This window comes from Coenobita brevimanus, chromosome 57 (genome assembly GCF_032717465.1).
Source record: "Coenobita brevimanus isolate Jiangsu-jjx chromosome 57, ASM3271746v2, whole genome shotgun sequence".
In the NCBI taxonomy this organism is placed as follows: Eukaryota; Metazoa; Arthropoda; class Malacostraca; order Decapoda; family Coenobitidae; genus Coenobita; species Coenobita brevimanus.
Window position 1 is genome coordinate 34579774 of NC_137010.1, and position 14952 is coordinate 34594725.

The window sequence follows — 14952 nt, forward strand, 5'->3', positions numbered from 1 at the left end:
GCACACACACACACACACACACACACACACACAAAACACGAGACCACCATAAACTGTCCACATGAACATCACTGATCATCCCTCCCTTCCCACGGAGTTCAGAAGCAAAAACTGCTGACTGGAAGGTTACTATAAGAGTTGTGGATATCGGTAAAGTGGAATCCTTGGTTATCAAGACTGCCGTCTTACCTTTTTATTGGCAAGCGTAAATACTGTTTTAAATATAATGTCATTAAATGAACATCACATCCTGTGAAATCAGCAGCTATACTGCACATGGAGTTTACTGCATATATACATATGCAGGTAAACATATTAAAAGTGTATATATTAATGTTAGTTTTACATTCATTGTAGTCCTAAGTATGCAATATGGGTTCCAAACCTCAATGAAATTTTCCCTTGCCAGGGAGTTTGTACTTCTCACAGTTTTACCTGTTAAGGGGGTATCACATGGTACCTCATATGAGGTTTGCCGAGAAGTTCCATGGAACCAGGCACAGACCTTATCACACGTTCCTTGTATTGTCCGCAATGACGACGCTTCTCACACTATTGCCCGTGCCCGTCTCGCTTGTACCTAGTCAAGGTCACTGGAGAATGCAATCGCCGACTTGATAGACAGGAAGGGGAAGCAGCATTGTATACAAACAGACGCAATTGTCCTGGTACCCCATCAGTTAAAACAGCTTTCTCAGAGTTTCTAGAAGCATTGTTTGTGCTGAAGATATTGTATAGCACAGAATTACTGCCGTTCGCCTCATGTGGTGCATCTGGCAGCCGAGACCCCAAAATGTAAACACACGATTATTTTATCGACATCATCAGTTTTCATCAGTGCATGAAATATTTACTCTTTAAGGTTTACATAATTTTTAATATATATTAAAAATTATCATTAAATATTCTGTGACAGCTTGCATCTTCAATGCTAAAACATGAAATAGATTTGCTCACCCCGTTTTGTACCTCGTGGGATGGGCGGGACTCCGGCCAAACGAATTCCAAGCTTGCCGAGGATACCGTCAACATTTACCACGTTATCGTGCCGATTTACTCTTGTTCCTTTGGCAAACTTCATACGAGGTACTGTGTGATGCCCCATTTAGAAGACAGACCGACCCGAGATACAATACCCCTAGATGCTATACCCCGACATGGCAGTGGAGGTAGAAATACCACCCTGCCCCGCTGAACGATGGTCAAACCCTGGTATAACAATGGGTTTTGTTTTTTTAAAAACCTATTTTGATGATATTTTAGACTTAAATTTTGTGTTCAGGTTGATTTACTGTATAAACTGTTTTTAGAGTTAGATTAATGTGTTTTAGTCATGGGTGGGGACTGGGTGAACACTGACATCTTGGGGTACAGTTTACTAAGTTTGATTGTTTCCAGACTTATTTTTGATGATTTTCAGATTTTATTTGTGGGTTTAGGTGAGCTATAAACTACTTTCAGGCTTAGTTTAGCTTGTTTTAAAGCTACTTGGGGGTTTAGGTTAGCTAGAAACTTGTTTTTGGACTCATTTGGGTGGGTTTAGGACTTGGTTAGGGGGGGCAAACCCAAGTCTCAAAAATGCATTCCTATACTTTACATGTTAAATCTACCCTGAGGTACGATACCCCACCTAGCGATGGGTTTTTACTTAAGCAATTGCGTCGTTAAACAGGGGTATGACTATACCACTAAAATGAGCACCTAAGTCCATGAAGCTGAGGGCCCCCTGATGGGTAGGCAGAAAAAGAATGCAAATGAGTTAGCTGGGGACAAAATATCCTAGCCAGGGTATCTACATAAAAGGCTTTTGCAGGAAGCTTGAATAAAACAATACATGGTTCCAGTCGCGGGCCTTAGACTAAGCTTTGCATTCTGGGGGCAACGTATGGCCTGGCTGTACAAGTTGTTTATTTCCCTTTTTATTGCTAACTGAGTTGTATAAGGTTTTGTTGATAGTTTCCTGTCATTTGCAGGTCATGTTGGGATGACATGGTGAGCTTGGAAGACAAGGAAGAAAAAGATTACCCGAGGGTGACAATGGGGGTCTATGTGGAGCGGTCAGTACCCTTCATGGAGGAGTTCATCACAAAGCTACAGGAACTGGCATATCCAAAGAACAAGATTGATCTGTACATCCATAGCAATGTGGGTGGTAGTAGTAACAGGAAAAAGAGAGGGAGGAGAGAAAGGGGAAAGGAAGGAGAGAGAGAGAGAGAGAGAGAGAGAGAGAGATGGTTGGATGCTGTTGCAAGTTTTGATTTTTATGCTTTCTTAACATTTGTTGAGTAGATCATAGTTCACCTCATCTGTAAGTGGAGAAAAAAGGGTCAGAATGATGACGACTGTCTACATTTAGTACATGTATAATGTGCATTTGTTTATGTATACAGTGTGTGTGTGTGGACAGTATGAATTTTTGTGACTATGCACATATAAATGGATGCTTATGTGTATGTTGGTAAGTGTGTGTGCACTAAACCAAGCTCAGTGCACTCTTACGGTCATGAATCCTCTCAGTATAATGACGTCTTGCTAATTTTATTCATGCTACGTCCAAACAACCTGATTCAGTTTAGGACATTAAAAAAAAAAAAATAGAAGTGTTGTTAGTTACAGCTCTCTCTAGCCCCCTTCACTGTGAGTTGTTGCCCTTTCCTAAATTCATCTGGTAGTAGCAAGAATACAAGCCAATCTGTCACTACAATGAAAGGGTTAAATACTTCACCTGCATGTTGTATTGTATGTGTTACTCTTAATCATCATTGTCATCGTCATCGTCATCATCCGGACCTCCCTTCCCACCCCAGGGCATGGTGAGGAGTAGCAACGTCCAGACAGCCGAAGTTTGCCCAGTCCAGTGGGTCACGCTTCCATTCACTCATCATTCAAGCCTCCAGAATCCTGGCTCTGTCTGATACTCCAAAAACATTCACCACTTTCTGCAGCATCACATAAACATATCTAATAGAGTCAATCCGGATGCTGTCACGTTAACAAGGGGTGCCAGATCCCTGATCATGCACTTCCTCACACAACATTCATCCAGCCAGCTCAATCTCTTGTCAGTTGCCTAGCCTCACCAACTTCCATACCTCTCTTCCTCACACACTCATCCACCACATCCTTCCACCTTCTCCTTGGCCTACCTCGCCTCCTTCCTTCTTCAAATTCGCTCAGATATACCTTTTTCACCACTCTATTGTTATCCATTCTCTCCACATGACCATACCATCTCAGTACACACTCTTCAGTTGTGGTGTCTACAGACTTCCTCACTTCACATCTTTCACGAATCACATTATTTCATATTCTATCCACTCCCTGTACTCCACATACATTCCTCAGCAGTCCCTTCTCCAATGCTGTCACTCCTGACTTTTCATTTTTATGCCACATCATAGTCTCACATCCGTATGTTAAAGTTGGCACTAAACACTCCTTCATATAAGCCTCGTGCAGCTGCAACACACAATCCTTTGTTTCTTATTAAGGCCTTCATTGCACCAGCTACTTTCTTTCCTTGTGTCACTCTACTTTCCACGTCTTTTGCACATTTTCCTCTCAGCTTTTCTATCACGGTACCCAGGTATTTGAACTCTCACCAATTCCAATGTCTCTCCATTCACAGTAACATCACACTGAGTGTCACCTTCTTTCTCAATAACCATCACCTTACTCTCTTCTACATTCACTTTCAAGACATGATGCTCACAGACATCAGCAAAACTCTGCACTAGTCTACAAAGTTCTTGTCCAGTATTTGCAAGTAGCACTGCATCAGCATACGTCAAATATATAAATATATATATATATATATATATATATATAATATTGTGGTAGGTGGGGGCGCTCACCATCCACAAACTGGATGTAGTGCTGCTCTCGGGTGTCTGCCCTTTCCTCTCCTCCATCCCTCTTTCCTTCCATCCTCTTCTGTCTTCCATTCGTTCATTCTTTCCTTGTCCTTCTGCCTATGGGCAACTTTACACTCCCTTTTCTGTCTTTCTTTCCTTCATTCTTTTCTCTTCCTTCTGCCTGTCAGTGACTTTACACAGAGTGACAAGCCAAATGGTTTCCTGTACATCAGGAAACCATTTACTACGCTGGGTGGTAACCATATAACCAAATTTTGGCGCCTGGTGGTTTAGTGGGTAATTATTCTGCTCCAGTCGGATTGAGCCAGTGAAGGTTTATATCCTAGGGGTGGTTGGGGTTGATTGCTCGTGTAATGCCACTCAGGGATGAGTGAGGCTAGTCACTCTCATCTTAAATGTCGGGACCAACTGCCTAGCCCCGGGCTCCTACGCTCCACATGGAGCAATGTAGGATTGGATGATATATATATATATATATATATATATATATATATATATACGGTATATACTGTATATAATATATTGAACAGCCTTAGAGACATCACACAACGTTGTCGCATGCCCACAGTGACTGTGAACCATTCACTTAGATGCCCATTTGCCCTTACTTATGCTTCACTACCATCGTAAAAACTCTTGACGCCACCTGGCAGCTTACCATCTACACTGTACATGCGCTAAACCTTCCACAATCCTTCTCTGTCTGCCTTGTTGTATGATTTTTCTAAATCCATGAATGCCACAAACACCTTATCGTCCTTCTCACAGGCCTTCTCCACTATCTTTCTTACCGCAAATATTTGATCCACACATCCTTTGCCACTCCTAAAGCCATCCTGTTCATCGTTCACTTGGACTTCTGATATCACTATTACTTTCTCTATAATAGTTCTTCTATATATGGTACCTTCCTTACCACATTCAATAAACTTATGCCACAATAATTCTTGCACTCACTTCACTCACCTTTATTTTTGTATAGGGGTACAGTCACAGCCTTTTCCACTCTGCTGACACAGTTTCACTCTTTTATGCCTTCTTACATATCTTCAGCAAGCACTTCATATTGCCCACTCCACTACACTTATCATCTCTGCATACACCTCATCAACCCCAGCTGCTTTCCCGTTTTTCTGCCACTTCGCAGCGTTCTTCACCTGTACGAGTGTCACGTTTCCTGTCACTGCATTCCTCTGCACACCCCCAAAACCAGTCATGTTTACAGCTGCTCTCCTCTCTTCCCATTCGTTAGGCCTTTAAAATACTCCTTCCATCTGGTCCTTACATCATCCCCATGGGTTAATAATCTACCATTTATATCCTTCACACTCTTAATACCTTCATATTATATTCAGCTTTGGGAGAGAAATTTGATTGTGAATGTGTTAGTGGAAAATAGAGACTGTGTCTAAACCCATCACAGCAAGATTTCTCCAAAGATAACTAAGTAGTCTAGAGGCAGAAAGAATGTATGTAAAACTGCGACACCTTACTGAGAGGTTTAAATGACAAAATCACACTAACTCCCTCCCCCACCTCTCTCTCTCTGGCAGGCCAAGTACCACGATGAAGCTCTGAGCAATTGGGTAGACACCATCGGCCCCCAGTATGCCTCCACCATGCTCATCAAGTCCACAGAAAACATGAAAGGGTGGCATGCCAGGAATATGGCACTGTAAGTTAGAAATCTCTCTCTCTCTCTCTCTCTCTCTCTCTCTCTCTCTCCCCTCTCCTTTTGCCTCTCCCCTCTCCTCTCTCCCTCCCCTCTCCTTTTGCCTCTCCCCTCTCCTCTCTCCCTCCCCTCTCCTTTTGCCTCTCCCCTCTGCTCTCTCCCTCCCCTCTCCTTTTGCCTCTCCCCTCTCCTCTCTCCCTCCCCTCTCCTTTTGCCTCTCCTCTCTCTCTCTCTCTCTCTCTCTCTCTCTCTCTCCTCCCCTCCCCTCCTCTCTCTCTCTCTCTCTCTCTCTCTCTCTCCTCCCCTCCCCTCCTCTCTCTCTCTCTCTCTCTCTCCTCCCCTCCCCTCCTCTCTCTCTCTCTCTCTCTCTCTCTCTCTCTCATGGTGTCATATATGTACTTAATTAGTGTTTCTTTACTACCTGGTAATTGTTATTATTCCCTCTCTCACCAAGTCTGCCTCAAATTGGTTATACCTTTCCCATTCCCTCTGTGTAACACTTATGCTTCTCCCTCTGTTGAACCTCTCTGCCTCTCCCTCTGTTTAACCCCTATGCCTGTCCCTCTGTTGAACCCCTATGCCTCTCCCTCTGTTGAACCCCTATGCCTCTCCCTCTGTTGAACCCCTATGCCTCTCCCTCTGTTGAACCCCTATGCCTCTCCCTCTGTTGAACCCCTATGCCTCTCCCTTTGTTGAACCCCTATGCTTCTCCCTCTGTTGAACCCCTATGTCTCTTCCTCTGTTGAACCCCTATGCCTGTCCCTCTGTTTATCCTCCATGCCTGTCCCTCTGTTGAACCCCTATGCCTGTCCCTCTGTTAACCCCTATGCCTGTCCCTCTGTTAACCCCTATGCCTGTCCCTCTGTTGAACCCCTTTGCCTGTCCCTCTGTTTAACTCCTATGCCTGTCCTTGTCTCTCACTCTTGCTTTAACCCTGCTTAAGCTTGTTTTCGCCATGTCTCTTCCTGTAGAATATCAGAGAAAGAATACACTGTTACCTGTAGAGGGCAAATAAAATGTGTTGAAGTAGCAGGTTTATACATATTTTGCATTGTTTTGACACAGGGATGAACAGTATTCCTTGTAACAACCACATTTGGTGTACGAGTAAATGGCTTGTCAGCTGGCAAGGATCAGAAATTCACGGATGGAACTGGGTCTACGTTTTCCTCAGATTCATGTCTTAATGTAAGATATAAAAGATCATGGTTTTCTGTAGCCAAAAACCTTAATCCCACAGGGGGTGGCCATGAACAGATTGCCTCTATGCCATCCAGTCGTCAGCCATCAGGCATCTCTCGCTCCAACACACACCATCCTCATTCACATATCTCTCCACCCCATCCCTCCACCTAATATTTGGTGTCCCTCTGTGCTTCCCTCCACCACACTCACATACAGTACAGTACACTCTCCTAATCCATTTCTCCTTCATTGTCTCTGCATCTCAGGGTACTTTTAACACTTCAGTACATCCAAATCACCTCCACAACACTCCTGAACTTCTTCAGTATTGTCTGTCTATCTCTCTGTGTAACTCCATGTGCTTCTATCAGCTTCTTAAATATCTGCACATCATTTGAACATAGAAAGCAGAACTGTATTGATGATGGTAATGTTTGTGATGATGATATGTAATTGTCTTTATTTCTTCTCGCTGTACCTTTAAGTCTTCTCTCTACCTTCCACAGTGATTACTGTGTGGAGAAGAACTGTGACTTCTACATGAGTGTTGATGCTGAGGCTCATTTGGACAACCCCTTCACTCTCAAGCTTCTCATTGAGCAGAACAGGTGAGAAAATTGAGAACAAAGGAGTATGGTGGAAGGAGCTTATGTGCATTGAAGGAGCCGCTAAGTGTTGTTGGCAATGACTCATTTGGCTTTGAACCCAATGGACTGCAAAGAGTGGTCGTTTCAGTCATGCGCTGTCAGGTATCTGTTGTATAGTCATATTCAAGATTGCCAGTGTTATGAGATTAAAGGGTATGAAGTGTTGTTATAGTGCATGCATCATAGAGAGGGCAGAATGGATTGTGTGTTGAACAGTACTTTAGTATTTCAGTAAGTACTGTATATGCCCCCTTTATATATATATATATATATATATATATATATATATATATATATATATATATATATGTCACAGATACAGTACAGTATATAATTTTTTACCTAGTCCATCTGGTTGTCAGCAAACTTTGTCCAACAGTGTACTAGCTTTGTTATTCCATAAAAAAAAAAAATCAGGTGTAAGTAAAGCCAAGTATGCTCTGTATCCTTTACGTGGACTGTCAGCTAGGTTGTGGTTGTTATTGTGTGTAACCTGAGTCTGTCTGGTCAAGCAAACCCATTAACCTCAGGCAGGCAATCACCTTTCCGGAGTCATCCTGTGCAGTGAAACAATGAATCCCTATGGGAGATGGCGTCTCACTAAAGCAAGGCGCGAGGAGAAGTGTGAAGGTTTGGTTCCTGGATAGATGCTGCATTTGCATCTCCACCCAGTTAACGGGGCACCATAGTGTGCTCCACATCATCCTGTTATTTGGTTACATGGATACGTTTTTGTGAAGCTGCAGAATGTGGTGAATGTTTTTGGCATATCAGATAGAGCCAGGATTCCGTGGACTTGAATGATGAGTGAATGAAAGTGTGGCCCATTGGATTAGGCAAACTAAGACTGTCTGAACGTGCTACTCCTCACCCTGCCCTAGGGTGGGAAGGGAGGTCCGGATGATGATGATGATGATGGGTACCACCCAATGTTTTAAATGGTTTCCTGAGTTAGGATTCCATTGGACTTATCACTAAATGTAGAGCTACCTGAAATAGAAAAAGAATAAGAAATAGTGATAGGAAGGATGGGAGAAAATAGGGAGAAAGGAGGGCAGACACAGTGATACAGTTGAAGGAAGAAATAGATTGTACTATAATGAGTGGATAATAGAATGACCCCATCTACCACTATGTCAGCTGAGTGATGGAGAATTTCAGAGTCTGGAGGATTCTTCTCGTATGGGCAGTGGTATGAAGGTGTATGTTGTGTTCTTGTGTGTGTGTGTGTGTGTGTGTGTGTGTGTGTGTGTGTGTGCACGCATGCACACATGCGTACATGCTGGATTGCAGCCAGATTGCAAAATTTTCAGTAGATCTCTGTTGTTGTTGTTGTTGTGTAGTAGCTGAATAACTCCTATCCATCTAATTGAAGAGACCCATGAACCACAGGTAAGCAATTGCCCCTATAGGGTTGTCCATAAGCTCCCTACACCACTGATGTGTCTGTGTCTTTGTGTGTGTTATTGGTGTGGGCCTACTCCACAGGCAAGAAACATGTCATCTGTGATTCCACCCAACCCAGATCTGAGCTGGCAGTGGAGGAGAGCTGGGTGATGTTCTGATCTGTGCCTAGCTAGATGAACTCAGTCATATCTATTTGAAACCTCTGATTGCTGGATGTCAGGAAAGTGATCTTGTAATATAGTGTATAGCGTGCTGATCTGTTCAAGGTGTTGTATTGGCCTGCACATAAAGTTAGTATGTAGTGGTCACTTCATTGCTAGTGCTGGAATGTTTGGAGGTGAAGTGTTGTAGAGGGTTTGAGACTGATTTTGCGGTAATTGTTATATGTGCCTAGATGTGCCGTCTATCTGTCATGTAATGGCAGGGATGTTGTGTATTGGCTGCTGCATAGAATTGTGTGCCCCTCACTTCAGGGTAGTCTCTCACAGGAAGGACTTTAGTTAAAGAGTGTAACTGAACTGTGGGAGTGGTTTTGATGCAATCAGTAGTAATGTAAAGGCCATTGTTCTGTATCGTTTGCATGGTGTTGTAGAGAGTATTAGATAGGATGGGAGTTCATACTGTACCGAGGAGGCATAGAACACCACTGATCTAATTTACTGTCTGCAGAGTAAGGAGAGTGTTTCTTTTGGTTACATAGGACATCACTGATCTGATGTATTGTTTGTAGAGTAAGGAACTGTTTCTTTTTGTTGTCCAATGCCTGGCCCTGTAGTTGCCTTGAGTGCATCAAATCTAGGGGTACACCATCTCTTGATGTCTTGCATGTGGTCTGTGAAGATGAGTCTAGTGTAATGTGTCACTCCAAGGATCTTATTGGAAGGTGTGTGTAGCACATGTACAGTCAGGGAAAGTTCTGCGTTACCCACCTCTCGAAGCACTGGTGTGAGACAGGTGAATATGAAGCGGCAGTCAGATTTCGTATGTCTGGTAACTGTGAGTGTGAAGGAGGGGGAGGCGGGGGATTGGGGGCAGAGGAGGGTTTGGTGATAGGTTGGGAATCACGTTCGTTCGTTTTAAGATATCCTTCACCTGTAGTGAAGGCCGGGCCATACATTAGCCCGGTGGGAATCACGTGTAAGTCTGCATTGTATGCCTTGGACGGTGTGTTTGAGTTAATTTAGTAACGATAATTAACAATATGACCCTAACATTTTATTTAAAATATTATGTAGATGTCTGTAGAGTCAGTGTTGTCAGGAAAGTTATGGAAGTCTGCTGGGTTAGGACAGAGGTTGAATGCATTCATTCCCTGTCGACTTTAACGAGACGTTTCTTCAAGAGATATCCATAACGATATAACACACATTTATGTTTTTTGTTGACTCTAATGTAAATTGCTATTAATTTATTTATTAATTATTTGTCCTTTGTCATCCCAGTAAAAACATCGCCTGCAAACATTTCCAGTGTTATTTTGGAAATTATTCATCTCCAACTTAGAGTCTAGGGTAGTGGGTAATAATAATAATAATAGTAAATCTATATGAGCAATTAACCGACTTCATTCTCCTTTAGACAATGAAACGTGGTCATAATTATAAGATCATTCTCTGTATCGAACATTACAAAACGAAGGCAGAGAAGCATACCTTTGACAGTAAACTTGTATTATATATGCAGTAATGTAGACACACTCAGATACCATACAAACAACATACCGCTTTTTCACTTTGAGAATACGTCGGACGCATTATCATTGGCTATTGATACTGTGACGTGAGCAGCGCTCCAAAACCTCCTGCCCCCGGTCACCCTCCCTCCCACTCGCAGTTACCAGACATGTGGGGTCTGGCTGCTGCTTCGTGACTATACGTCGACAACCAATGCTCCGAACAGTGTGTAATGTGGAACTTTCCTTGAATGTACATTATGAAGTGTGATATGATGGGAGTACCTGTGTTCATGTTTATTGCTGGTGATGATATCTGTAAATCAGTCTATGTACCCTGACAGACGTGTGGTGGCACCAATGTTGACGCGACCATACAAAGCATGGAGCAACTTCTGGGGTGCTATAACGCAAGATGGCTTCTATTCTCGCTCTGCGGACTACATGGACATCGTGCAGAGCAAGAACAGGTATATATATTACAATTTGTTGTGTGTTGTGCAAAACGATGACTATGGAGGAGGATGTAGTGGGGAATATGAATGGAAATACCCAGTACTTTGAAGTGGTTTTGCTGAATGTAACAAATGTATGACAGGACAAGGAGCTAAAATAACTGCACTGATATTGTATTACATGCTTCATCACTTAGAGGTTATGTTGGCTGTTGTGATGGAGAACAAAGAAGTATTGTAATGAGGTCATTCAAGCATATGGCGTGTATATCATTAGCAGCTTCAGTACATGAAAAAAAGGGGGGGGGGGGGTATTCAGAGTAATGGTTGATGTGATTGATCCATAAAAGAAACAAGTTCAGGAGCAAAATAATATACCACAGAACAAGAACTGACTATTAATCAGTGTGTTATGACATTTCATCCTGTGGAAGGTGGCCTCAAAGTTGCCCTCAACACTCGTGTCCCTGTTGAGATAATATTATGATCCCATCATCTATAGTCACCCATCTTGTCCCACTGCCTCATTCTTAGACTGTCTTTATTCATTCTTAGACTATCTTTATTCTTGTAATCATCCTACTTTAATACACAGGATGTAGCTAGGTGTCAGAAGGGGCAGCTGCCCTAGGTACCAAACAGAGGGGAGCACAAGAGGACATCTGTAATGCTTTGCCTGGTTACCTTCACTTCATTTCTTACCTTTTCCTCAAGCCCTTAATAACTTCTCCCATACTTCTTCCATTTTCATCAAGCCATCATGATATCTCTCACTTCTTCCTGTTTCTACAAGCCCTCCGTCACTTCTTCCCTCTCCTTCATTTCTATTCTTTCCCAAATCACAGTCATATCTCTCACTCTTCTTTCCTCCCCTCTTCTCTAAACCCTCCATCACTTCTCCCTGTCACTTTTCTTTCCTTCATTACCATGCCTTCAGTATGTCTCATCCTCACTTACCTTTCACCCATTTTTCTCAAAGGTCTCCATCACTTCTCTCCCACAGTCTTCTGCACTTTCAAGGTTCTCCCATCATTTCTCTGTTTTGTTTTTAAAAGCCTTTCACCACTTCTTTCCCATTTTCCAGCAACCAAACCTTCTGTTACTTCTTCCATTTAATGATTCATATATCTCTAAACCCTCCATCACTTCCCATCCTCACTCCTTCAGTCTCTTGAAAGCCCTGTATTACTTCTCTGCACACCCTTCCTTCTACCCATGGGTGACTCTACATTTAGTGACAAGCCAAATGGTTTCCTGTACACCAGGAAACCATTTTGTACATTGGGTGGTAACCATATAACCAAATTATGGGGCCTGGTGGTTTAGTGGGTAATTAAGGTCCTCCAGTCCGATTGAGCCTGTGTAGGTTTATATCCAAGGGATGGTTGGGCTTTATTGCTCACGTAATGCCACCCGGGGATGAGTGAGGCTGGTCACTCTGATTAAAATTCAGGACCAATTTGCCTAGCCCCGGGCTTCTACGTTTCTCATGGGGTAACAGGATTGGATGATAGATAGAATTGTAAAATATAATCATTGCAGGGAGGTAGGGGGTTCAAAATTAGGTTCTGTCAAAGGTGTCATCAGGGTTCATTATAGCACCATTTATATCCACCTTTTATTCAGTCACTCCCCATGCTCTCCATATAACCACATATGTTGCACTCAGTTGAGACTATGGAAGTTGGTCAGGAGAGTATCAGAAGGAGTACTTTTAGGTGATTAACTCGTCACGTCCCGACCACTTTTGCACCTCCAACACCCCCCAGTCCCGACCATTTTTGGAAAATTATTTTTTTGGCCAAAACCTTCGCTTTTGTGTGAGAAACATCGAAAATTCATAGAGAAATCGCTCACTTGAGGTTTAAAATACTCGATACAGGTAGGAGTACCTCCTTACCTTACAGGGTTTTCTATCAGGCTGGCTCCAAAGAAAACAAGTTCTTTGGGAGGATAACTGTTCCACACCACTCCTAAACGGTATTTATTTATGTATTTGGTACGAATTTATATGTAGTATGAGAGTATATTGGTTTTCAAACAGTAATATAGAAATTATAAGCATTGTTTCACTCACTAACTCATCACCATTCTTGACCTTCTTTTGCCACATTACTATCTATCTATCTATTGCCAGACGCCTCAATCCCGTTTGGGGTGGCCACAAACAAATCGCCTCCAAGTCGCCCTGTCCCCTGCCATTTCACTGCCCTGCTCCCAACTCACACCCCCTTCTCTCATATACCTCTCCACCCCATCCCTCCATCTCATCCTCGGCCTCCCACTCCCTCTTCCCCCCTCCACCTCACTCACATACACTCTCTTCGTCAGTCTTTCACCCTCCATTCTCTCCACATGGCCAAACCACCTCAGTGTGTTCCTCATAATGCTTCCTATCACATCCACGTGAACACCACAACGCTCCTTTATATCCTCATTCGTCAGCCTGTCTCTCCATGTGACTCCACAGGCTCCTCTTAAATAACTCATTTCCACTGCTCTCACTCTTGACTTTTGTCCTTCCAACAACGTCCAAGCTTCACTTCCGTACGTTAGAGTTGGTATCACAATACTGTCATGTAGTCACTTTTTCACTTCCATACTCACTTCCCTGTTTCTTATCACTGCTTTCAAAGAACCAGCAACCTTTCTTCCCTGCTGTACCCTTTCAAGCACTTCACCCTCCAAACCTCCATCCTTACTCATCACACTACTCAAGTACTTAAACATCCTCACATTTTCCAATTCCTCACCATCCAACCTCGCTGTACATTCACTGACTTCACCTCTCTCAAAGACCATCACTTTACTTTTCCCTACATTCACCTTTAGATTCCGTTTCTTACACACTCTCCCAAACTCATCCACCAAGCCTTGCAGCTCCCCTTCATCTTCACTCAACAACACAGTATCATCTGCAAACAGCAGTACAGGGAGTTTCCAAACACTATCCTCTCTCACCAGGGCCACTCCAACATCCACTACCCTACCTTGTACCTGTTTTATTACCCCATCCATGTACAAATTGAACAACCATGGAGACATGACACATCCCTGTTTCAACCCAACTTTTAAAGAGAAAAATTCACTTAGTTCACCATCCACACGCACTGCAGCCTTCGCACCATCATACATACTCTTCACAGCATTCAACAACTTCCCATCTACTCCATATATTCTTAACACTTTCCACAATCCTTGTCTATCCACCCTGTCATATGCTTTCTCCAAATCCATGAAAGCCGCATGCAACTTCTTTCCCTTCTCTAGAAACTTTTCCACTAAAGATCTAAGAATGAATATCTGATCTACACAACCTCTTCCCTTCCTAAAGCCTCCCTGTTCTTCTCCAACTAATTTCTCTGTTCTTTCTCTAACTCTGTCCATAAGTATCCTACCATACACTTTTCCTATTATACTAAGAAGACAAATGCCCCTTTGATTACCACACACTTCTTTTTCCCCTTTTCCTTTGTGCAAGGGAATAATTATACCTGACTTCCAATCCTTCGGGACTCTACCTTCCTCCCAGGCCAATCTGCACATCTTCCACATCCATTCTACTACTATCTCTCCCCCATGCTTCAGCATTTCACCACACACTCCATCAATTCCTGGGGCTTTCCTCGATGTAACTTTCTTCATTGCTTCCACAATTTCTATCCTACTGATTTCTTCCTGCCTTCTCACCTCCCTCCTTCTCCCAGCCATTCCCCAGCCACTTATACTCGCATTACTTCCATCCCCTACGTTCAACAATTCCTTAAAGTGTTCTCTCCATCTGCTCAATTTTTCTCCCTTCTCCATTAGTAATCTACCATTTTTATCTTTCACTCCCCTGCTAACTTCACTTCCACCCTGTCTTACTCTTTTCACCTCTTTCCAGAACATTTTCTTACAGTCCCTCCACTTTACACTCAAATTCCTTCCAAATTCCTCATCCACTCTTTTCTTACTCTCTCTTACTAATCTTTTCACCTCTCTCTTTCTTTCTACATATAACTCTCTCTTCCGCCTCTCAACTTCTTCCACGACCCTA

The 14952-nt window shown here is 42.9% G+C and overlaps 1 protein-coding gene across 2 annotated transcripts in view; it reads left to right on the forward strand.

Annotated features, from left to right (window-relative positions):
* The window catches only part of LOC145402139 (procollagen-lysine,2-oxoglutarate 5-dioxygenase 2-like), a 101688-nt gene that overhangs the window by 46477 nt on the left and 40259 nt on the right, over window positions 1–14952 (forward strand). For both annotated transcript variants that reach the window (XM_080274256.1, XM_080274255.1), the window contains exons 8-11: window positions 1974–2145; window positions 5429–5550; window positions 7239–7340; window positions 10803–10928. In XM_080274256.1, coding sequence (XP_080130382.1) covers window positions 1974–2145; window positions 5429–5550; window positions 7239–7340; window positions 10803–10928 — 522 coding nt within the window. The remainder of the gene's footprint in view (window positions 1–1973; window positions 2146–5428; window positions 5551–7238; window positions 7341–10802; window positions 10929–14952) is intronic.